This window comes from Mustela putorius, unplaced genomic scaffold (genome assembly GCF_011764305.1).
Source record: "Mustela putorius furo isolate JIRA1106 unplaced genomic scaffold, ASM1176430v1.1 tig00000253_pilon_pilon_pilon, whole genome shotgun sequence".
In the NCBI taxonomy this organism is placed as follows: domain Eukaryota; kingdom Metazoa; phylum Chordata; class Mammalia; order Carnivora; family Mustelidae; genus Mustela; species Mustela putorius.
Window position 1 is genome coordinate 6964820 of NW_025421329.1, and position 25274 is coordinate 6990093.

The window sequence follows — 25274 nt, forward strand, 5'->3', positions numbered from 1 at the left end:
GCTAAATTCTATCTCAGGCTCACCAAATCATTCACTTTCTCTCAAGCACTGCTAACCCAATAACCCAAATTTTAAAAATACTAACCTTCTAGCTTCTTGACAGTGTAAGTTACACAACACTAGTATTAAATTGTTGCTTTCTAAAGCTCCATTCAAAACACCAGGAAAATGACCAAATTAGAATTACTTCATTTTTTTCCCACTGAGAGAAAAATCCACATGATTAAATTAACTATGCAAAGTCTTTAGAAACTTCTATTTATTCCAGATGTCTGACTATTTTTCAAAGAAATTTCACTCACTCTTTAATCTAAGGCTTCCTTAACCAATCTTATTAAATGAAGTGTGAGAGTCATTCTTCAATTACCAAAATTCTGGGTTTCATTTACCCCTCATACAGAGTTGCAAAGGCAAAATTAATAGTGTAATTTGCTTTTAAAGTATGGTACATGATACTGACTTGGCCCTATAAAAAGCACAAGAGATATAAATCAACTCATCATCTTGGGGTTTCTTAGGAGGTCCAACTATGAGTCAGTTCATACACAGGTACTAGCTGAAAGCCTGAGAAACAGAAGCAGAAGCAGCTAAACAAGGCTTTCACTTAGGTACCACTGAGTCTCTTTTAGAATGAGGTAAGATCATTGATCCTCTAATTACTACTATTACAGTGGCCCCAAAACAAAAATAAAATCTATCATTTACATGGCCTATGAGCACTACAGATTGATAAATGTCCCAACATAAAGCCAGTTAAAATTGTAAAACTGCTGGAAAGAATTGTTCCCACAAAGGAGAAAGAGGAAAATCACTGAAACTGTGAGTTCTACCTCCCAGATGTTTATGTAGCTATTCATATAAATGGCATACAGGTGGTTATTACTTTCCCAACCAAAAGTCTGATGCCACCAAATAAAGAACCCTATAGGGACTAGAATAAATATAATAGTGGCTGAAGGTAAGTAATTCTCTACTATTTATATTATTTAAAGCAACTCTGGCATGTTGTATAGTCTTATAGACTAGAAACAAAACAAGAAATGTTAACAAATGAAAACAAAATTAGTAATCATTTTTATAGTAAAGAACTTGTGGCCAGAAAGTCAACATTCATAGTATCTGCATACTATGGATAGGTGGCTATACATCTATCTACCCACATCTATACTTAGCAACAGTAATCAAGATATGTCAACACACTAGGATTTAAATTGGAACACAAATTTAATACTCTAGAGTGCCAACATTCTCTAGTGAGAATGTACAATCTAAGACAGGACTGATACACACTGTTCTTGGCCTAGTCTCTTGATAGGACAATTCCAAAAGAAAACGCATCACCTTAATAGTAAAGAACAAATGGCATCAGACTAAGGAGAAGCTTGCTACGATAGTTGTCAGATGAAACACAGGGAAAAGTAGATTGTTCTCAATGTCACTATGTTGCTAAGTCCCTTTATCCTTTGTGCTATAAAACCAGAAATAAGGACGACAAAGGCAGGAAAATACCTACTCAGCATGTCCTGCTTCATTTCACTCCAAATCAGGGTCTCCCAACCTCAGCACTATTGATACTTTGGGTCAGATAATTCTTCATGAGGGGGCCATCCTGAGGAGCCAGTGTGGCTGGTTAGCAGCATCCCGCTAGATGTCAGTGGCACTGCCCCAGCGGTGACAACAGGACTCTAGACACTGTCAAATGTTCCCTGGGGGGCAAAGTCATCCCCAGTTGAGAACCACTGTTTTAAACCACATTTAATTTTTCTTAAAAAAAAAAAATTATTTATTTGACAGACAGAGATCACAGTAGGCAGAGAGGCAGGCAGAGAGAGAGGAAGGGAAGCAGGCTCCCTGCTGAGCAGAGAGCCTGATGTGGGACTCGATCCCAGGACCCTGAGATTGTGACCCGAGCCGAAGGCAGAAGCTTTAACCTACTGAGCCACCCAGGCGCCCCTACATTTAATTTCTGCTGGAACTATGTACCTATATATGGGAATCAAGAATCTGAGTAAACTAAAATGTAGCAGTGAATGAGAAAAAAGTTTCTAAAATTATTACAAACAGAAATAGGTTTCTTGTGAGAAAATATTCTGGACACACTAGTAGAAACTTTTATGAAAGGAACTATATGGGGGAAAATATGGAATGTGAAACAAAAACTTTCCACCATGAAAAGAACTCCTTTTGGGTACGTATCAGCTGAATATCAGACAAATAGAAAGCAAACTACTTAAAATGCTTTATTAATCATTTCTAGGCAGTAGTACTTTTTTGAAAACCAAATTATCAACTAGTTAATGCTCATGAGTAATTTAACTGACCTGTGACCATATATATTACCATTCTTACTGTGTTTCACCTTTGGTACTTACTACAGAAAAGTATTTTCTAAGAAATGTACTCTTCAGTCTCAATAAAATGGACTTCTTCCCTCATATTCTGCTAATTAAATAATACGGTATCTTACACACTTATCAGGGAAATGAAGATTTGATTCTGCTTTGCTTCACTTCCGTATGGCATGATTAAGTGCTACAAAAAGTCACAAGCAGGCTATCTCTGATACTAAATAAATACTATCTATAATACCATCTTTCTGAAAAATGAACACGAAAACATGTCCCTCTTTAACATGAAGATTCAGTTCATTACAGAATCATTGCAAAGTAACTCGACATGGGCTTAATTATTCATTGTAGAGCAAAGAAGATCCATTGTTGAGGGGTCTGTGCCAAAAATCACCACTTTTGGTGCCATAATGTCTTAATAATCCAGAAGAACACTGTGTGCAAACTACATGTGGCTAAACTCAATTTTAATCGGCTGGAGCCCAAGAACAACATCTCCTTGTTTTGAAAATTGCACTTTTTTAGCATCTTTTTTTAAACTCAGATCTTAATAATCAGTGTGAATCTCCATAAACATTATTACTTTGTACATGTTTATGGTTTATTAATTCCAAGGAGTTCTTGCCTACATGAATTTTCCCACTTATCCATTTCGGAGAGGCACTGAAAGCATTCAGACACTAACACACTCAAAACTTTTGTTCTGCAGGCATTGTACAGAAGGCACACTGAGGCAGTCATCACTGTGAAAAACTATGGGCCACAAAATCCTGTATCCTTCTTAACTGGGAAAGCAAAGAACAGTGGTGTTAAAGAAATTTTCTTGACTGTTTAATTGCTACTAAACATCTAACTACATAAAAACAATTATTAATATTCATTAAAAGTGCAATGGCCAGGCACGCATGCATGGTGGGGGATTGGAGGGGTTTAACAAAGGAGGCAAGGCCCAGTGGCAAGCAGGAGAAGCCCAGGGACACTGACGGACACAAGAGACAGCATTACAGTACCTGACAGCCTGTGAGAGCAAGAGGAGTAAGAGAGACCAGGTAAGAGAGCGCTCACGGTGTGAAGGAGGAGCGGGACGCTTTTAGTGGCAGGCAAAGCCTCAGAAAGGTGGACACAGTTGCTGATAGACTGGCTTCGCTTAGCTTCCAGGAGAGATAAAGTAACAATTATGTCAAAAGCACATCAGGATCTTTCACTTTTTTTTACTTCTATTTTTCTGGTCTTTCTTTCAATATTTAAAGGAAGTCATTTTATACATACAGGAAGGCAGTACAAAGCAGAGTATTTAATCGTAGTCTCTAAATACAGCCAACTTTTAGTCATTCTCATGACGTGGGAAAATGGGCAATTCACAAATAATCTTATTTTACAATGCTTTACATGTTTAGCTTTTCTTTTTTCCTCCTGTGTATCAGACTCACATTTGGGTTTTTTATTTGGGAAGACATTATAATCCGTTTTCCCTTCCTAAAGGACACACATATGAGAAGACCATGGGGAGGGAGGGAAAAATCTAGCCTAAGACTAAAATTGCTCTAAAATATAAGTAATTCAAAAATTAGTTTACTGAGAGCTGACTGTATTCAAAAGCAAATCATTTAGAAAATTAAATGTCCTAAAACCTCAGAAACACATAAAAGTCAAGTTGAACATCAAAAGATTTGGAATTTCCATGAAACTCATCCTTTCATAACACACTTAGTGCTTATTAAATCCATAATTTCTTAGTATGAACTTTATAATGCTCTTAAGTTTTCAAAAGACTGCTAGTGAAATGACCATTTGAGAAAACAGAGGAAGAAAACAAAGGAAGAGAATACACCTCATATATATGAAACTACCATCAGTAAGATCACTTTTATTCTTAAAACTAAATATAAAGGTTTACTTGCTGTTTTATTATTTTTACATGATTTTATTTCACATTAATGAAGCAGAAATACAAATAAGAATGATACATTTGTAAAGAGAGAAATAAACTTTTTTCTTCCTTGCATCTTCACGGGCCCCATTCTCTGGCAAATTCCCAGTTCTTTCTCTCACATCTAAATTGATTAATAGTATACTTCATGAATGGGTAAGATAATACTTAAGGGACAATGACTTCCATGCAAATGTCAAACTGACTTACTTCAAATTTCCTAAAAGATGTATTCATCTCTCAATGTCAGAGGTGTTTAGAAGAGCTTTCCTTTTATAAGTGAAATGACTACATTTTCTCAAAACTGGTCACTAGATATTTTAGAAATAATAAAACTTAGGATAACTTTTTTGTGTGGAAACTGACTTGCTTTAATCATTCATTTTAGACACCTAAAATTTTAGCATAATTCACACTCAGGAACAAAGTTTTCCTTTATAATTTTTTAAGACTCTCCTTGTCAGTTTCCTTTAAGTTGCAAAGTAGTTGATTCTCTGTTAAATTAATTGCCATTTCCCTACTCCGCAATTGATTATTTTATTATTTTCATCTTATCACCATCACTAACATTTTCCCAATCTACATGTAGTCTGTGAGCCAGATTATACTATAATGGTCTTAAATTATTCTTGTATTGGGATTAGGAAAAAAAAGTCACTTTCAAACGTGTCTTTCATAATAAGCACTTTAATGCTAAATAAATGTGAAAACTAACTTCCTCAGCTGCTGTTTGGTCATTAACAGGAGACTCCACACAAGTCAAAATCTACCATGAAAGTATTCTGGGCCTTTTTTAAAAGAAAGAAAGGTGAATTATTACACAATATATAAATAAAAAAACTGAGTAAAACCAGTTTATTTATATAGTAACTATTAGTCTATATAAATTAATTTTATAAAACAGCATGATATAATAAAATCTTCAGAGACTATTGTTTTCACAGGCAACTAAAAAGATAAATGTGTAAAACAGAATAGGAAATGCATGGGGCACTGGTGGAGCATGCAGCTCTTGATTTCAGGGTTGTAGTTTAAGCCCCCACTTGGGTGTGGAGATTACTAAGAAATAAAATCTTTAAAAAAAAAAAAAGATACACATATGTGTGTACAAAATACATAAAGGTAATAGGCCCGTCCAACTCAATAGCTCTTATCTCATTATCTTTTAAGGATTATGGTTCCAAATGTTTTTAATTTAAATTCAATTTAATTTAAATTTAATTAATTTAATTAATCCTAAAAAGGTCAGGTTTATGACTTTAAAGTGACATAGTCTAAAATGTCTTTAACATGATTTTGTAAAAGTATTTATTGCTGCAATACCATGGCTTTTTGAGAACACTGATGAACAGAAGATTGCTGGCATAAATGCACCAAAGATTACTAAGAATGCTACCAGTGCCATTATTGTATTGTTGGTCTGAAACCTGTTGAAAAACTAAAATACAATCTCATCTATAGCTGTGTTTTGGCCAAGTAGGGGAATAAGGAGCATGCAATATACAATAGTTTGTTGCTCATTAAAATGTGAATGTAGAGTTTACACAGTGTTTTGAATGACCACTTTTATTATCATTACAGTTCTAGGGCCCTGAGGGGTATCAGGGAGTCTGGGCAGCTGTGGCATGATGCCACTTTGTCACAAAGTTCTGCTCTGATTAAAATGGAAAAAAGGAGTTTTTAGGAGTTGGGACAAGAATGGAAATCACTGAGTAAGCCTTCCTCAAAGTTGCCTGTTATTAGGAAATGAATCTCTCCTCAGGGGAGAAGATGAAGAAAAGTAAAAGTAGAACAGGAGGCAAATGTAGATAAAGTGATAATTATCAACAAACTTTTTATGGCAAGGAGCATTAGACAGTTAGGGTTAAGCTATAATATATTAGGTATACTAGATTTTCATAAAGACTCCAACAGGATTCCAAGCCATCTGTACTATACTAAGCACTGTAAAATCACTGAGTAGAAATGATTCTGATTTATGACCAGAGAATATCGTGCCTTTCTTCAGTCAACATGCTAAATATCAATTATAGCAGCATGGTATTACTGAAATGAAAAAACACAGGAAACTCAGATAAATTTGTTTTAAATGTAGTTATAGCCTCAAAATTATTGGGGGTAAGGGAGAAGGGCCTTTATTTGTTCTTATCAAATACGGGATATAAGCTTACTTTTTAAAGATTTCTCTTTCGGTCTTTAAAGAAAAGTGTAGCAAACCAATCAAAAAGACTGTGGGTTCTTGGTCAAGTTCTTGTTAGTTCTAACAGGCTAGAAGGACAACAGCTCCAGGCATGTAAAGCTCTATTTCCCCAAAGAAGCAAAACACTTAACTCTCCCCCTCCAGTCCTGCAAACGGAAGTACATTATTCCCTTTTTCTTTGCTGGAACAGTGCCACACTAAGATTAATGGTGCTCAACAACAACAGTGGTGCAACTGTGTGATGACAGAGAATGTATTTTCTTCAGGGTTTAAACAAAATATCTATTTTCTCTTTTGCACAGATATCTCACTCAATACTAACATCTCAAGTTTCTTTTTCACAATGAAAGATTCAGAAATAAGTATCAAAAAATGGATCTGAAGTAACTGGAACAGACAACTAAAAGATATGGAAATATCCCATTTAATAAAAGGCCATGTATTTAAGTTCTGAGTGGAATTTTAAAACTTTTAAAACATTTTATTCCTATAGATCCACTTCAGATAGCAACTAGACCTTAGAGAAATAGTTAAATGTTTACCGGTTGCTTTCTGACGAACGATATTTCTTGCTTTCTCAACTCCTGGTGCCCCAGATGTGGTGGCACTCCTGGATCGCATTGGCTCGGTCACATCTGGGTGGCTCCGCCAGCTGAGAGAAAAGGATCTCCCCACAGTAGTTCCTTTCTGAGAATCTAGAACACAGCCTGATAAAGTATAAGACAAAAAAAATAATTTAAAGGCTGAATTCATTATCATTCATTCCACAGCCTGTGTTGCTCAGCAAATTTCATAAATACAACTGTATATAATGAGCAGCTTCTCTTGTTGCAAAATTAGATACTACTTCTCTGCTTTCCTCTCACAGAGTTCTGGTCAAATATTTCAAACGAGTGATCAAGGGTCCAAAAGAAATACAGGAGAAAAAGAGAATAAGACAGAGATTTCTGTACAGGTAATGTGCTGGTGGCTACCCGCTGTGGGTTGTTTTCACACCCAGGCTCCTGAGAGTGTATTTTGTTTCCACAATTCCTGTGCTTAGAAGGCAAGTATTTCCATAATGAATATTTAAATTGGTTTTTATAATAAAGCAATATAATAGATAAATGAGAAATATTTGCCATGGTCATTAATTAAATAATTAAATTCATTCTGTACCATTCCATAAATAATGTTTTTCAGATTGTTTATCTTCCTATAAATAAATAAAGCCACTCACAGACTGCAGCAAAAATATTATAAGAATCAGTCAAATTAATTACATATCTGTATTGCAAAATTATCAGCATACTGGTTTGTACCTGCCCACATCCACATCCTCTGTGGTCCTCTTCCACAGGGACCCTGGGCTTCATCACCAGACTTACTTTGGTTGCAAAACTGAACAAGCAGAGATTTGAAATACACTTGAAAATTTGGGCTTGTCCTGTTGCTGCTCCTACAACCCTAAGTCCTCACCAAAAAAAAAAAAAAAAAGCCTGAGCTGGCCTGCTGGGTGGTGAAAGGTATAAGGCCAAGTCCCCACACCACTGCCCCAGCTGACAGCTGGCCAACCCTAGAGCTGCCTAGCTGATTATTTGACAGCCTAGCTGACTGCAAACATAGGAATGAATCCAGCAGGACTGCCCAACTATGTCCAGCCCAAATTGCCAACTCATAAAATCATGATCTAAACAATTGGCTGTTCCTTTAAGCCACTATGCTTTGGGGTGATCTGTCACACAGGAAAAGCTGATACAGTCTATAATAAGGGTATTGTTGAGGATGAAATCTACCCACAACAAGCATTGCACACTTTATGAATCTTTGGAGGAGAAACTCCTCCCAGGTCTTAGGACCAGGAAAAGCTATGGATATTTCCCTTTTGTAATCTATGATCCTCTACTGTAACCCTGTGAAGATAAAAATCTAAGCTTGTCCCCCTGCCCAGCAAGCATAGGAGGTTTTCTGGCATGCATTCTGGCATTTTAACCACTCCTGCAACTCTACCACCTTTAATTTTTCCCCAGTGTCCTTATGCATTTTATCTATTGTATTATAGATACTTCTACGATATGCCTCAAAATCTTAACATAATAAATTGGAGTAAAACTGTATTAATCCACCACTGATGTTTTCCACCTTGATCAGACTCTAGGTGTCAGAACAATTTTAAGCCAGAAACACAAAAAAGGCCAAAATGACACCCATCTGAAACATTCAGAATTTTTCTAACTATCCTAAGCAGGCAATGGAATGCGTCTTTCTAGTGTGGTGCCTGGAACTGGACTTGCCTAGTTTTGATTAATGGCTTTCCCACTTCTGAGCTGTGTAACTTGAATGAGTCCATCACCATGGACTCTGTGTACTCCAGTTTTTCTATCTATGATACTGGGATTGTAATTCAGAAGTTACCATGAGGGTGAAGAGAGAGAATACATACAAGCACGAGCCATTATTATTATTGTTGCTACTACTGCTACTCTCCTTCATCTTTCTTCTTCATTCAAAGCTCCTTCATAAATTCATCATCCTCATTAAGAAGACAGAGTGCTACAAAACACAATCCAATACCACCATTAAAAAGACACTACTTGGGGCACCTGGGTGGCTCAGTGGGTTAGGCCTCTGCCTTCAGCTCAGGTCATGATCTTGGGGTCCTGGGATCGAGCCCTGCATCACGCTCTCTGCTCCATGGGGAGCCTGCTTTCCCTCTCTCTCTGCCTGCCTCTGTCTGCCTCTCTGCCTACTTGTGATCTCTGTCTCTGTCAAATAAACAAATAAAAATCCAAAAAAAGAAAAAAAGACACCACTTGTATGGCTGGTTCTGTTTCTTATGAAATTTCATGAAATGCCTATATGTATAGATACACACTCCTCCTCGGTCTCAGACATCAGTGGTACTCTGTGAGAGTGAAAGTACCTTTGCCTCGCTGCTTCTTTTCCTTTTGTTCACTTAGTTTGTCCAGAGGTAGGTTTGTCATCTCAACTCCGTAAACAGTTCTTGCAAGCACTGCTGTCAAGGAATCCATGATGTTGGCCCACTCATTTATCAGTTCTTCCCATTCCGTGAGGGAGGACAGCACACCAAGAAAGTCATCCCAGAGCTCTCGAGAAATGTACACACAGAGGTTTGCTCGGATCCACGCCACCATGAGCGTCTAGAACCAAGCAACAGGAGAATTGAATCACCCTCACTTGGAAGAAGAATGACTTTTAACAAAACATTTTAAGTTACTATGAATAAAATGAACTTTAAAATAAAAAAGCACTTCATTTTGTTTTTCTTTTAGTTTCTCAAAATTCATTTGATCAACTGTAACCAGGATCTGAGCTACAGAAAAATCAGTTCTCATCATGAACAAAGCTACTGATTCAAAATCCCTCTAGTGCCTGCGGCTAGTCCTCTGCTGTAACTGGGAAGAAGACAAAGCTCTCAGAACAACTATTCTACTTCTTGAGACAGTTCTCTCTCTTGCACTACTGTGGCTGTTTCTAGCCTCCTCTTAAATACGTAAACCTCCAGCCCCACCAACTCCTCCCTGCTTCTTAACAGATGAGCTCACTGCAGACCTCAGAGAAAACAGAATCCATTAAGCAAGAATGCCCTCAACCTTTACCCACAAGGCACAGGTGTTTGCCCAGCTTCTCCTTATTTGCAGGCTGTAAGTGAAGAGGAGTTCCTACTCTTCTATGCTTGTTCCCATCTCTGCTCTGAACCTCCTCCTGGGTCTTTGTTTCCATTAACCTTGCCTTTCCTTTTTCAGTCTATCCTACTTTGCCAGCAACTCCCCATCAGTATTTAAACATGCTCCAAGTCTACTTCATCTTAAAAACAAAAAACAAACAAAAAAGTTCCCTTCAGCCAGATTCTCCCCTCAACCTAGAACTTTTAAAGCCAAAAAAAATTTTTTTTTCTAAGCCAAATTTCTTGAAAGAATATTCCACACTCACTGCATGTGCACCTCCTCATTCCCCAGTCAACCAACTGCTCTGGCTTTCTTCCTTCCTGCATACCCCACCTCTGCCTGAGGGGTTCTGATCTCCATTCTCATGGCTCCAATTACTATATATATATACTGGTGACTTCTGAATCTCCATGTTAAGCCCAGACCTCTCTGGTTTCCTGACCTTGTCTACATACATACTAGAGAACTCCAGCTGCATGTTCTTCAGGTACCTATTAATATAGCATAAGAGTAAAAAGAATTCAATGCTTCTGCTGAGATTCTTCCAGTTCCCTGACCTGGTCTCTCCTGCTCCTGGCATTTGCATGTAGTCTTCCTTCCTCTCTTCCCTTCTTTTTTGCTTTAACTTTAACTCTTTAACTCTCATTCTTCAGGGCACAGTGTGGATATTACTTCCTCCAAGGTGTCCCTGACTGCTACCCAACCCAGCCACCAGTAAGTAGCCTCCATTCCCACACTTTCTGCATTTCCCTATCAGAGCTCTTTCCTTAAGAGTCCATTTACTTCTCTGTCCCTCCTCTAGCCTTATGGTTCAAGGCAGTATAAATAGTCACATGGGCAACCCTACCAGACAACTACGCATATATTCTGGATATTTCCTTACCTTGAAATGGCTTAGTTCCTTACCTCCACCAAAATGTTCCACATCCTTTAAAATCCAAATCAAAATATATCTGCCTTGAAAAAAGTGCCAAGTCCTTCACAGGTGAGTCCCAAAGGCTTTCCTAATCTTACTAGAGGGAATAGTCATATTCAAAGTCTGTGTTAACTTCCCTGATCTGTTATCAGAGCTAAATGTGCTCCTTAAGGTGCCAACCTGCAAATACTTCTGCCCATCCCAGATACAAATAGACTCCCACAATCAATGGGAGTTGTCCTATGCATGTGATAGGGGCAAACTGGTGTTTTAATTACAAGAGAAATTTTTCTTTAACATACACACAGGAAAACTTTGAGAAATAGAAAACAGTCAGTAATCAGGCAGATCTGTTCCAAACACTTGAAAAATCATATTTAAAGTGACCCTTATGCAATGTACCTGTTCTCTACGTTTCAACTCACATTTTCCACATGTTTTAAAAGGGTAAAAATGTGAAAGTTGAGCTAAAGTCATTAAATATAGTGAAAACAAGGTTTTAAATATTCATACTGAAAATCCAATTCTAAGATGGATGAATGCAAAAATACAATGCAAAAGAAAAAGCTAAAATAATTTTATCATTCATTTTTACTAAGACCTTATCACATATATTTTAATGACTAAAATGCCATCTTCTGTTTATTCCATTTTACACTCCTGTTTTCAAAATGAGTTTGAGGGCATTACCATAAAATGCACATATGCAATAAAATTAATAAAGAGAATCCCAACGGAGTAAGAGGAGAAAAGAGAGGCTGGTAATGCTACCAGCGCTCAGCCTCACGTCTCATTACAGTCAGGTTAAAAGCAGAATTTTCGTGTGGTAGAAGATGCCCTGTACTGGGAATCTTTCATTGGCTTCACTTTCCTGACTAATTATAGAACAAGGACAGAACACAGACTTCTTGCAGTTTATTAAATTTATCTTAGCAAATCTCAGAAACATGTGCACAGACCTGGCAAATCATTATCATTATCATAAATCACAGCTATACACACCTGCATCCAGAACAAAACCATGGCACCTCCTGTGCAGAGGAGGGGTGGCAGGGGTGACACATTTGCGCATGAATGCAGGCTGCTCTCTTGGCAAGTTACCCTTGTCTAAGAGGAGGGAAACAGGGAGCCCCACAGTCGGGGTTCTGTCACTAACCTGATTTGTGAGCTATTTTGGAGTCATTTCTGGTCAAAAGCAAAAAGCTGAATAAGAACATCTCCAAAGTTCCTCCAGCACTGAAATTCATGTTTTACCAAATATATCTTGGCAAATAAGCTGTATTAAAAAGCACATTCATTCATAAAACGTTCCCTAACCAACCACTTGCTGCACTCCTCTACTCACCTCACTTAGGAAACTCTATAATTCCGTACTGTAACTAGAAGGACCATAGTCCAGGTTTCTTGATAATAGTTCCAGAGCTTTAAGCATAAGGTCTTATTTAGCATTGATAACAGATTAAAACATCACTTATGGCAAACACCATTATTTGATAAATATCCAAATAAAACCCAACTATCATTTAAAGAAAATTTGCCAACCCAAGTTATCTACTGAGAGAAGAAACTATAAACACTAGAGGAAAAATTCAAAAAGAGAAATGGACAATGGCAACTCCAAATTTCCTGTCCCCTTTAATAGTTTCCTTATTTAAATTTTTAAAAAATCAAGCATCTGGCAATTATAGACAGTCTACATGAACAAACAATTTGATGGCAAGTTTAATTTTAGTACGGAATTAAGATGATGCCCACTTGATTGCCTGGCTGAGCTGTCCAGACCTTTCACATTTTTCTCCCCACCTTGGATCCCACGAAAGGGCTCGGGAGGTCAACAGATGATCATAAATCCCAGATGAACCCACTCTGATTCTTATGACAATACTGCAGAGTCAGAAGGAATCCTTTCCTTCTGTCTGTCACTTCTAGTGACAAATTAGGGAAGAGATTCAGGAAGGTGAAGTGATTTGCTCAAGGCCACAGAGCCAGGAAGTACCAGAGCTGAGATCAGAACCCAGAATCTGTCTACCTCCAAAAAAGCTCATTCTCTATCTACTATTTTATGCTGCTTCTTAATTTAAGCATTCTTCTTGATCCATCTAACCACTGCTAAAATAATAAGGATGACATCAAAAGCATTAATAATCATGAACTTAAAACTAATTTTCAAGATCTGACAAGATTCTCCATTAATAAAGGGGACTTTTTCTCCCAAACCCAAACTAAATCAAACAAACCAACAAATACAACTTCACAATAGATTCTTGTTTAATTCAATGACAAGTTCTTGCTCCAATTCCAATACATCCCATGCATGCAGGGCCAGACAACTGGTGAAGAATGAGGGCCAAGCACCCACTAGCCTGAGCCTGGCTTCAGTCCACTTCACTTGGCGCTCTAGTCCCCTCAGGGCTGGAGACTGAGAAGGTGCTGACGGTGAAACTCTCCAGGACAGTCAGAGCCAAGTGAGCAGAGTATCTGTACTCCAGGTGGGAAGCAAAGCAAGTGGTCAGTACCACCCTAGCAAAAGGTTAGACGCATACAAAATGATGTATAGACCACTTCATGTATCTAATAACTAGGCAAGATAATCAGAGTAAGAGTGACTGTACTATTCAGGATGCAAGTTAGTACATGTCAATTATTTCTGTAGCCTCTCATATATTTTTCATCGAGCCAAGAGCATTCAGTCATATTAAATTATTAAAAATTAATATGAAGAGTTGGGTTCTCTTGCGTTACAATGGGAATATATAACCATTATTTAAAGAACTAGTTTCTCTTTGTGTCATCCTCTATTTCCTACCTGTATTTTACATATGCTCTCAGTATATATCCTCCAAAATCACTTCAAGTCAACTGAGGGGAGAAATTGACTTCTCCTTCCTACAACTGTCACTTCTAGCTCATGATCCACCATACTATCTTCTACCAGATTACTTAAAGCAGGCCCATTTATTGCACTGTCTCTATCTGTATAAAATGTTACACTTTTCCAGAGTCCTTTCACACTGTTCTCCTTCAGAAATGCTCCATAAATTCTGTGTATCCCATAAATACTAGTGCTTTCTAGAGAAACATTGCAATAGGCTACCACCCTCAGGACCCTTTAAAACTTCTACTTCTTATGCAGTTAGTTCAACATCTAAGTCCTCTTCTTTTCCCCTCAGTCTGATGTCAGACTACTCAGGTTCTTGACCCTTCCCATTATGTGAGATGTACGAAACATAACCATCTCTTTGGCTCTCTGCTCCCTGTTAAGGCCAGCCCAGTCCTGCTCACCTTATCCAGGACTTTATGTCTTTACTTCTCTTCTCTCTCCCCCAGGCTGTCCTCCTTGGACCCTTCTCACTGCAAGCAAAGACCTTAAAACCACCCACCTTAAACTGTGGCTTCCATGCATGTTGTCCACTCAGCTAGCTCATCTTTTCCTCCTCCCTTCCACCTCTGCAAAGCCTTAACTACACTTGCTACCTCTACTGCCTAGCTCTCGTCTTCTCCTCCAACCATTTCCAAGTGGGCCTAGAATATTATCAATCAGCAACATCTTGTCAAAGCAAATGTCAACTGGCCCTTCTCCTCTTCCCCAGTCCTTGTCTCCAGGTGTCTAGACACATGCTTCTCTAGTTTCCCTCCCAGTTCCCTGGCCACCTTTTCTTGCCATCTTCAGATGATTCCTCTCCTCTATCAATCATGGAGATGGACCTCTCCTCTTTAGGACACAAAATCTCTCCATCTGTGGCTTAAAACACATTGCCCAATGACTCTTGGACTAATTACTTTTACATTTTTATTTCTAGCCTGATCACTCCCTGACTTTATCCCCCGCATTCCCATGCTTCCATTTACCTTTTACTTCCTCAAATCTTCCTGGCCCTCCACCAAGGACATCAGCTCTTGTTATCTTCCTAATTTCTACCAAACTCAAGCAAGTCAAAAGAGGAAGTAAATGGCAGACAGGTGGGAAGGCCTAGAAGAAGTCAAGCACTAATTGTAAAGAATAGATTATAACCTTTAAGACAAAGCCAAAAATGAAAATTTAAAATGAAATTTCTTGAAATTTAGAGTTTAATTTCACTCTCAAAATTCTCAATGATTAAAACTATTCTTCTATAAAATCTGATTCATTTCTTGCATTTGCAGTGTTTTAATAAAAAAGACTTACCCTAAACAGCAACCCTGCCAAGCTCTGGGCAAACAAGTCCTTTATTTGTTTATCCTTTGGCTTCTGCATGACAGCTTCTGTTATCCTGAGTAGTATTTGCAACATCTGTTCCCTGGCCACCAAAATAAAAGCTCAAGTTATTAATCACATTTTCAAAGCACTTTAACTTATAGGTACAAGAAATTCTCTTTTAAGAATTCAGCAACAATGATAATCATGTATTACTCAAAAGCATTAATAATCTGAGTGCTAATTACAGAATACCATATTTTATCAAAATAAACCACTTATGTTACAAAAGTTCTAAAAATATGTGACCTACAATCACATCAATAGGCAGGATAAAACAGGTATCAACCTAGCCTAATTTTATCCCATTCCAACAGGGAGGCAAGACTGTTTCTCCAACTACACCAGTCCTTAAAACTGCTCAGTGAATAGTTGTGCCCATTTAAATGAACGCAGCAACCTTTAATTTTCCCATCCATTATTTTACTTAACCTGTGAGGTCTCCCCATTTATCTTTGTGGTAGGAAATAAAACGGACATTCTGGTCCTCATTCTGGGGAGGTATGCAGTCGGTATCATACTATGACTGAACTTCAGAGGAACTCACAAATAGGGTGGTTTGCAAAGGTCACTTTTGGTCACTTTAAGGCATGGAGTTTTGTGCCTGGAAGGTGCTGGGTTTGCAAGAGGGCACTGAAGACACAAAGTAACACCGCTAATTATATTAATAGTGGTAAGTTCTTCAGAACAGCCAAAGGGCACAACTAAGTTACATTCTTCATTTCATAGTGTTTGCTTACTTTTCCCTTTCTGGAATTCCATGCAAACCAAGAACACATATCTTTTGTATATAAGGGAGGTCTGTTTGTTTTGAGGGGAATCATACCTTTTAACTTCTCCTTCAAGGCTTTATCCACTAACAGTTCGTTCATCTTTAGAGCTTTCTCATTGGCCTACATGCTTGCTCATGAGAAGATAGGGAACTGGACAGAGTCATTCAGTCCAGGTCAGATGATGAAATCTCCAAATCACAGTTCCTTTATACTTTTCTTGTACATATTGAGACAGTATTTTCTATTTAACATGATGCGGAATCTAGTTAAGCTTCTCTCATGGTACAATGACATCTACAAATAGGGTTTTTTACCCTATTTGTAGCTAACCCCATTTGATTTTCATCCCTGGGTTATCTGTTGGCAACATCTGGAACTTTGTTCTAGTTGTTTGCGTGTGCTGTATACCATCTATGGTTTCTGGAAGCATGGAATAACAAGAGCTCTCAAGTCATGGGAGATGTGGGTGCATGCGTTTGGAGCAGACAGCTTAGGGACAATGAGGAAAGAAATGGTGCAGACTTAGGGAGAGCATGTCCCTCACCATATGTGGGGTACCCAGGCCCATTGCAGGCCTCAGCATCACCACTGCCTACTCACATTTATGTGATGCTTAAGACAACAAAAAACAATCCTTTCCACATGAAAGGTTACTTACTCATCTTATGAACATGGCAAGAACAAGAAATATAATAATTTTCAAATAAAACCTCAGTCATGGGAACTGCTATAAAAAAATGCAAACTTGAGGGTGCCTGGGTGACTAAGACAGTTGAGCATCCTACTCTTGGTTTTGGGTCAGCTCATGATGTCAGCGTCATGGGGTTGAGCCCTGCATCAGGTCCCACACTCAACAGGGTATCTGCTTGAGATTCTCTTTCTCTCTCCTCCCTTCTGTCCCTCTCCCCACTCATGCATTCTCTCTCTCAAGTGAATAAATAAATCTCTCTCAAAAAAAAAAAAGCAAACCTGACCAAAGTAATGACTGACAAAGACACAGGTTTAATTTTTGAACCTATGAGAAAGCCTGACAAGCCATGATATTCCTACACAGTTTTCTGGAAGAAAATGAGGGTGAAAAAATCATCTCCAGTTTAGAAAAGTCCTTCCTAACAGTTGACTCCAGCTTGTTTCTTTGTATTTTGTGAAACACTGACTTTTGGTCCTTCCTCCTCAAAAATGCTCCAAGAGTGTAAAATTCCCATGGGAACATGGAAAATTATGCATGTATGCTGTCCCTGCCTTGAAGAACAGGGTTTCCTGCAGTCTTTACTTCTGACGCTGTCCCCATCTTCTCACACAGGCGGTTAACCATTCACACAATGCTGCTGCTCACCATTTCAGGACTGCTTCTCAGCACTTCCCTGGCTACAGCCCTAGTCTAAGCTGCCATTGGCTATGGCCCCAGACATTGTATGCCCCTCCCCCCAACCCCACCCCACACTGTCTCTCCTCCAGAGGAAGTCTGAGAAATCTTTCAGAAACATAAACTGGATTGTGTCACACTCTTGCATACATATAGAGGAGTAGCTAATATCCCTCCTGTGGCCAGCAAGACCCCTTTGGTTGGTCCCTGTCATATCCCCTCCCACCCTCCCTCTCCTGTCTGCTCCACTACAGTGGCCTAGACACACCACACTTTGTACTTGCTGTTCCTTCTGTGGGAAGCTCTATGCCCAGACCTCCCCCTGGCCTCCCCGTCCCTGTCCTCAGGTGTTGCTTACAAAGGTCTTCCTGGACACCCATAGAAAAACACTCCCTCACCCTTCACTTCTTCCTCTTACCCAGCTTCAATGTGCTTCTACCACTGAAACTGCTGTGTTCATTCTGCCTCTGTCTATGAGGATGGAAACTTCACAAGGGCAGGAACTCTGTCTGTCCAGTTCACCTTATATCCTCACAGCAGAAGCTTAGTAGTTATGTACTGAATAAAAGAAGGAAGGAAAGGAATCCAGGGACTGTCCTACACTAAGATGCATAGGAAATTCTGCTAGGGAAACAAACCAAATCCCTTCCGATGTGCTACTGACTATTCTTTGGTATTTTCATCTATTTCTATAAGGTTTTTTTTTTAAATACTTTTACCTGGAAATTTCTGAATTAAAGAACAGAGAAGATTTGCTTAACTTTATTTTAGAATGCTCACCAAAAAAGATTATCAAAATGATCAAAATACTACTGATATAAAGGTAAACTGAATTCACAGTCTTCAAAGAAAAAACTCATCAAATATACTATTGCTGGGGCGCCTTGGTGGCTCAGTGGGCTAAAGCCTCTGCCTTCAGCTCAGGTCATGATCTCAGGGTCCTGGGATTGAGCCCTGCATTGGGCTCTCTGCTCAGCAGGGAGCCTGCCTCCCTTCCTCTCTCTCTCTGCCTGCCTCTCTGCCTACTTGTGATCTCTGTCAAATAAATAAATAAAATCTTAAAAAAAATTAAATTAAAAAAATAATATTGCTATACTACAGAGGAGTAGATGATTCTGTTGCGAGCATACCAGCATTTTGCATTACTTTCAATGTTACAGACTTAGCATTTAACTTTGTTTAAATCATGTTGTTCATCCCAGTAGTATTTCCAGTATGAGAAAGATGACCCTGGAATTGCCTTAAAATAATCCCTTTGATTCCTGTGGTTTCTGAACCAGTGAACTTGCTGCCTGACAGGATTCCTTTAGGCCCACCCTCCCTTCACCGGAGAAAGAAAAAGACCGGACTCCACAGCCGCAGGGACCCCTGCCAGCTCAGTCCTGCCTTATTTCTATGCTTTCTACCAGGTCTACACAGAGCTTCCCAAAGCCCCCTTAGTGCTGATTCAAGGACACCCAGGAAAAAGCATCCAAAACATAGGCTTGGTAACAGGACCCCACCGAGGATTTCCATGAGGGAAGTGGCCACCGGAGCTGGTCTGTAGTGGCCCCTTACTCTGAGCACAGAGGCCAAAGCTCACTGATACCAGCTGATCCAGCGACGTTGCTCTGGGGCAGCACTGGGTGGGGCGAACATGCAAAGGACAGACAGGAGAGGTATTTTACAACAACTGAGGGACATGAGGAAGGAGGATTACAAAGTGGCTCTGAGGTCTCTGTTCCTGAGAACATCTGAAAATATCTCCTAAGCTGGAGTGATGCATTCATTATGGGACAAGAGCAGGGGAAAAAAAAAGCTACAGCACTGTTTCCTTTCAGGGATATTATAAACACACAGACACTAAACAAAATCAAAGGGTAAAATAAAAATATTTTGCATAAGCACATTTTCATGACGCCACAATATGTATGACAGTACTATTTATTTGGTCATTCTGACAATATGTCATTTAATATAATTGTTTTTCCAAAGTGAATTTAAAGCTTCAAATTTGAAGCAATAAAAATTAGTTAACAGCATTTCAGAGCAATTAACAACCTCTCCTGGGCTTACAAAGAATGATATAAAACACCAGTTATATTGCTTTTCCACAAAGCAGTCTGATGACAATTTAAAATGGAAAAATCTACTATTAAGTAATATGACTAATTATAATTCAGTAACATTTTTAAAACCAAAAATAAAAATAAACTATCAAAGTGCTGGATATTTACCTTCTTCATAATTCACAGAAACTGTTACAAAAGATTGATTATCACCTTACTGTTAACTTTGTAAAGCCATTAGTAAGTGGAGGCTTTAACATTTTAATTATTATGTTGAAAAACAGAAACATCTGTTTTACAGTATTAATTAATTTGAAATAAACTTACCATGTCTTTTTATTCATTGTAAGCTCCATTATCATGCGCCTAAAAATAATCAAAACAGCTTTACAGGCATCAACTTGTTCTTTCAAGAGCATGGGAACTTCAGGACATGGTTCCAGCAAAAAGACATTTGCTGCATTTGTCAAAAATACCTTGAAATCAACAAATTTTACATTAAACATATAAATGTAATTGAACATATAGATCTGAACAAATTTTTCTTAAAGACAATGATATTAATTTCCCTCTACCAAAGATCACCTTTGAATTATTTCAGCTAAAGCAAGAGGTACCAACAGTCAAGATTTTTAAAAAATGCTTCTCTTAGAATCACCTGAGACACCTGAAAAACCTTTCCTAGAAAAAAATTATTAACACATATTAAGGGATGCAACTTTAGAAAATTTATAAATCAGAAAAGCTTTTGAAGACTTCTTTTTGACATCCCCTCAAAGGGAGAGGGGAAAATGGAAGAAGATAGGATCACTGCTTCTGGGTGAGAAATTTCAGGGTCAGGAAGAGGGAGAGGAAGAGGAGCAGCGGTTGGACACTGGCTGGGGAAAAAACCACCTGATAATTGTTGAATCTCCCAGCATATGAACTTTGCTGACATAAAGCATGGCCAGCACCACCCAACATGGGTATAGATCTCTATAAGATCTCTAGGAGATATAGGGGGCCAGGAAATAGGCAAGGCCACATAGCTTCCAGGTGCATATACTTTTAATATGACAACTATATTATGAAGTTTTTTGTGATAAAAACTGATTTAAAAAAACTTAGATAATCAGCTGACCGCTCTACATTCTACCTCAGACCTTTAGGATACCAGGTTCACTGTCCTTCACTGTTGGGGTTTTTCAGTAGAAAATTGTGGGAAGCACAGATGTAGGCTGTTATGTAGTAAGTGACTGTTTAGGGGCACTACAGTAGAGTAACACTGAGTTACTACTGAGTTACTACTGACAACACCAGTGACCCCTCAACAGAGGAGACTGAGTTGTCAGTCTAGTGATGAAGGTGGATGTGCACCATCTACCTGGATCCTATGCTTAAGTCTCCCTTGTGTTCAATAGTATAAATTCAAAGGATCTGGGAACAAACAGATCTTCTCTGCTTCACCGGTGAATGAAATCCATTAACACAACATATATATCTTAAAATAGATATATAAACTGACTGAAGAAATTAGAATAAACAAGCTCAAAAGTCAAGTGGATGAACTAAAATATTGAAAGCGTCTAAGGTTATCTTGTGTAAGATTAAAAAGGTGTCATGGCTTAATTTTCTAGAAAGAATTACTAAATAAACACTTTAACAGATGAAAACAGCGATTGTGTAGAATTTACTTCAAGTGGGAAAGACGAAAACAAAGAACTTTTTGACTAACGAACTATAGCAGTTTTAATATAATTTTAGTGTCCTTTTTTCCTTCACTACCCTGACTGAGATAGAGACCTGAGTTGAGAGATCAAGAGTCAAGAGGCTTAACCAACTGAGCCACCCATGTGCTGCTACTTGCCAAGTTTGTGTAAGACATATGGCACAGATGATCCATTGCAAGACAGATCTTTAACTCAGTGTGTTTGGGTTCTTGATTTGAATTTGAAACTTTGCACATTCCCAAGTGAAAGTGAGGAGTCTTCATATATTATATACTTCTTTCATTTTATCCTCTTAAGAGGATCAAAGTGCCAGCTCCAAGAATATTTCTTACTAGCATGTCAGTATTGGTTAAGATAAAAATAAATTTATATGTCCAAATTATACCTGTCAACAGCAACTGGAAAAGAATATTAGCTTATTCAACCTGTACTTGGCCACTTTTTCCTAATGAACTAAGGAAAGGACCAAAGATACTGGATCCAAAGAGAACAAAAACAGCTACTACAATCCAAACTAAACATTTTGAACACTGTTGTGCGATAATCACGTGGAAAAATTTTTTTCTTGGTTTGTCCAAGTAGATGTAACTTATCCTTTCAAAAAACAAATTAACAATCTCCTGAACTTAGGGAGATACTGGCAGTGGAATGGCTGAGGACCGCATACGGCAATCCACTTGGAGAACAGGACTCCCAAGGGACACAGGGCAAGAGCTCCTGCATGCACTTCTCTGGTGAGGGCACAGATTTTACTAACAACTGGCACCAAAGTTCTTTGAAGCTACTCAAGTAAAATCATCTTGATTTTGTTTAAAGTCAATTTCAAATTATTTGAGGATTTTCACTGAAAATGAGAAAATTCAATAATTACAGACTATTAAATTGCTAATGAATCTGAAAGCAAAAAGGATATCATGACAAGGAATCCTATCAGGAGATGGATGACACAAGCAGTGTCACTGAAAACTGGGCAACAGGTAAGCTATGTCCATGCCACCTCAGATATCATGTGGGAGGCACACCTGGCCATGGCTAGAAAGGGGGATATGGGGTGGAGGATGGGGTGCCAAGGAGCAGGGAAAAGAGAGGTATTCTGTGTTTTCCCCTTATAGTCCTAACAACCTTCTACCTAAATGGGAACCAAGAGGTAATCAATCTCCCAATCCCCATTTTTAAAAAAAATTTTATTTATTTATTTGACAGAGAGAGAAATATCATGAGTAGGTGGGGGCGGGGTGGGGGGGGAACAGGCCTTCCGCTGAGCAGAAGCCCGATATGGGGCTCGATCCCAGGACCCTGAGATCATGACCTGAGCTGAAGGCAGAGGCTTACTTAACCCACTGAGCCACCCCGGTGTCCCCAATCCCCATTTTTAAGATAAAAATCCTGAGGTCCAGGAAGAGTAAGTGATCAGCCAATTTGTTCTTTCCAATGTTCCCAAATCGCATTAGTTCTATTTTATATATTCATACTAATAAATATTTAATATTTAGAGCATTTGTCATAATTCTTCATAAACAAGGAATTTTTAAGAATAAAAGTCCTGGGGCACCTGGGTGGCTCAGTGGGTTATCTCTGCCTTTGCCCCAGGTCATGATGTCATGGTCCTGAGATCGAGCCCCGCATCGGGCTCCCTGCTCAGCCTGCCTCTCTGCCTACTTGTGATCCCTGTTTGTCAAATAAATAAAATCTTAAAAAAAAAAAAAAAAGAATAAAACCTCTTATAAGAGGATATAATCATCATGCCTGTCTTGCATGTTAGAGTCCAGGTGACTGACAAACTCTCCATATGTGTTCAGAAAATACTTTTTAAGATTTGGATCTCAGTCATTTTACATTCATTGCATAATAATCCCTCTGGAAAAACCTGCAACCAGCTCTTCTGATTAGGAAAAAAAAATCTACAAATTGAAGGTGAGCAGTCAGGAAGAAGACTCAGAATGAGAACTTAAGAGCTGTTTACTGACAGGGAGATATAAATATCATTATACTTTAATGATGCTATCACAATAAACAAAATGTTTAAACTGACTCCAGCTAGAGGTCTTTATGTCTCCGTCCGGCCATGTACCTGCAGCATAGCTTGGGCCCCAGCTTTCACGTTCTTATTTTCTTCTTCTGTCACACATCCTCTGCTCACTGCACTCGTGAAGGAGTATGTTCGTCCCCAACTGGAAGACCGCTTATGACGAGAACCTTCAGATGAGGTCTTTAGAAGATTAAAAACCAGTTAATGGAGGGGGAAGAAGTACCATGTTTACATACTTAACTTCTTACACTCACCAAAATTCAAGAGAATATAGGTTTTAGGAGGTTGAGTCTTTTTTCCATTTTGTTCACCACCTCCAGCACCTAAAATAGTGTCTAGTGTTTAATATGTGCTGAAGAAATGAACAAAGGTCCAATGAGTGAATGAGTCTCTAACACAGAACTCTAAGATGTGTGATGAATTCCATTTGCTTATCTATTCATTTTGACATCATGACCAGTTATTGAAATGATTTTACCAAAATTTAAAAATCAAAATTATGGCATTAATACAGATATTTAAAAATGATATGACTTGAATACTAGTAGTTTTAAATGTTTATTGTTAATTGCTGCAACAAACTTTTAGAAATAATTTATCAGACTAGATTTCAAAACAGCATGCCAGAAATAAAAATATGACAGATATCTTTTCTTTCAGGAAGAGGTCCCACTGTGTAATTTTAGATTTATTCAGCCTCTAGCTTTTCCTAACCAGGACTAAAAATTCTATCCCAACAGCACCCACTCTGAGGACAGAGCCCAGCTCTGCAGTGAGCCTTCTTAATGGAGGAGACAGTGCTCATTTTGGGGTTAGTCTTTTCAAGTGCTCTGGAATAGGCCACTGCACAAGACAAGACTACCAAAACACTCTAAATTTAGCTTCTCAGATGCTATTTATTTAAACACGTCAATCCCAGTAAAGCAGTGACTTTTTTTTTTTTAAGATTTTATTTTATTTATTTGACAGAGAGATAGAGAGCACAAGTAGGCAGAGCAGCAGACAGAGGAAGATGGAGAAGCGGGCTCCTCACGGAGCAGGAAGTCTGATGCGGGGCTCGATCCCAGGACCCTGGGATCATGACCTGAGCCAAAGGCAGATGCTTAATCGACTAAGCCACCCAGGCACCCCAGCAGTGACATTTTTAATCTCACAAAGAGACATGTAAAACACAATGGTTTATAAAGCAACTCTTGTGCAACAGTGAATAAGGAAGTTGCCACACACACTCGGACCTAGCCTGAGGGTGAGGAAGTGACCAGTGATCCCAAATAGAGCTAGAAGAAGCCTCACTAAAGCAGGTCCTCAACAAAGTCAGCAACTTGAGAGCATCTGCTATGATAAAAGAGCACCACTGGCCTATGCCCCACTGATTGGCACTCTTCCTGACCAGGTATAATACTTTGCTAAAATACGTGTAGTTCCCAACAGAAACAAGAAGTGATAACATATTACCTCTTTGCTGTCAGTCTCTGAGAATCCTAATTTTTCGGCATCTTCTTGGGCAGCTTCTTTTTTATCTGGTTCTTCCATGAACACAGGTTTGTCCTGGAGGATCCACTTCCTATACACTTGAACTACCTTCCTTGTTACAGCGATGTCACACGAAGGCAATAAAAATGCCTAGAATAAAAAGAGAAGACTCCCTTTAACTCCACACCTGCTCAGATCACTGTAACAGACAAGAAAAATAACAGACGTTTCCAATCCCCATCACCGATTTCAGACTTTCTTCTGAAACACAGGGCACACCAAACTTGCTGAGGAAAAAAGGCATTTTCAATTAGGCCAGAAAATGTCATGCAATTTAAAAATAACTTCTGTATTCTGAGTAATTTTTTTCACAAAAATAGCCAACATGCACACCTACACAAATTCTTCCATTGGTTATATAAACAATAGTTATACCTTTCCCAAGAATTAGAATTAGATATTAGAACCTTTCTCAATGAATTAGAAATTGATTATAAGACAAGAGACATGCTACTGCAGCCAGTTCCAGTCAACTGTCACACCTCTGCCCAACTCCATGTTCATGGATGTCGTGATGGTG

The 25274-nt window shown here is 38.6% G+C and overlaps 1 protein-coding gene across 8 annotated transcripts in view; it reads right to left on the bottom strand.

The window, feature by feature from the left end:
- RALGAPA2 (Ral GTPase activating protein catalytic subunit alpha 2) overlaps window positions 1–25274 on the bottom strand; it is a 322083-nt gene that overhangs the window by 196690 nt on the left and 100119 nt on the right. For 6 of the 8 annotated variants that reach the window (XM_045078460.1, XM_045078458.1, XM_045078459.1 and 3 more), the window contains exons 11-17: window positions 24677–24844; window positions 23264–23401; window positions 19811–19959; window positions 15228–15339; window positions 9381–9618; window positions 7021–7185; window positions 3359–3499 (exon numbers count right to left, since the gene is read on the bottom strand). In XM_045078460.1, the coding sequence (XP_044934395.1) occupies window positions 3359–3499; window positions 7021–7185; window positions 9381–9618; window positions 15228–15339; window positions 19811–19959; window positions 23264–23401; window positions 24677–24844 (1111 nt within the window). The remainder of the gene's footprint in view (window positions 1–3358; window positions 3500–7020; window positions 7186–9380; window positions 9619–15227; window positions 15340–19810; window positions 19960–23263; window positions 23402–24676; window positions 24845–25274) is intronic. The other 2 variants (XM_013057051.2, XM_013057049.2) reach the window with 1 other exon arrangement.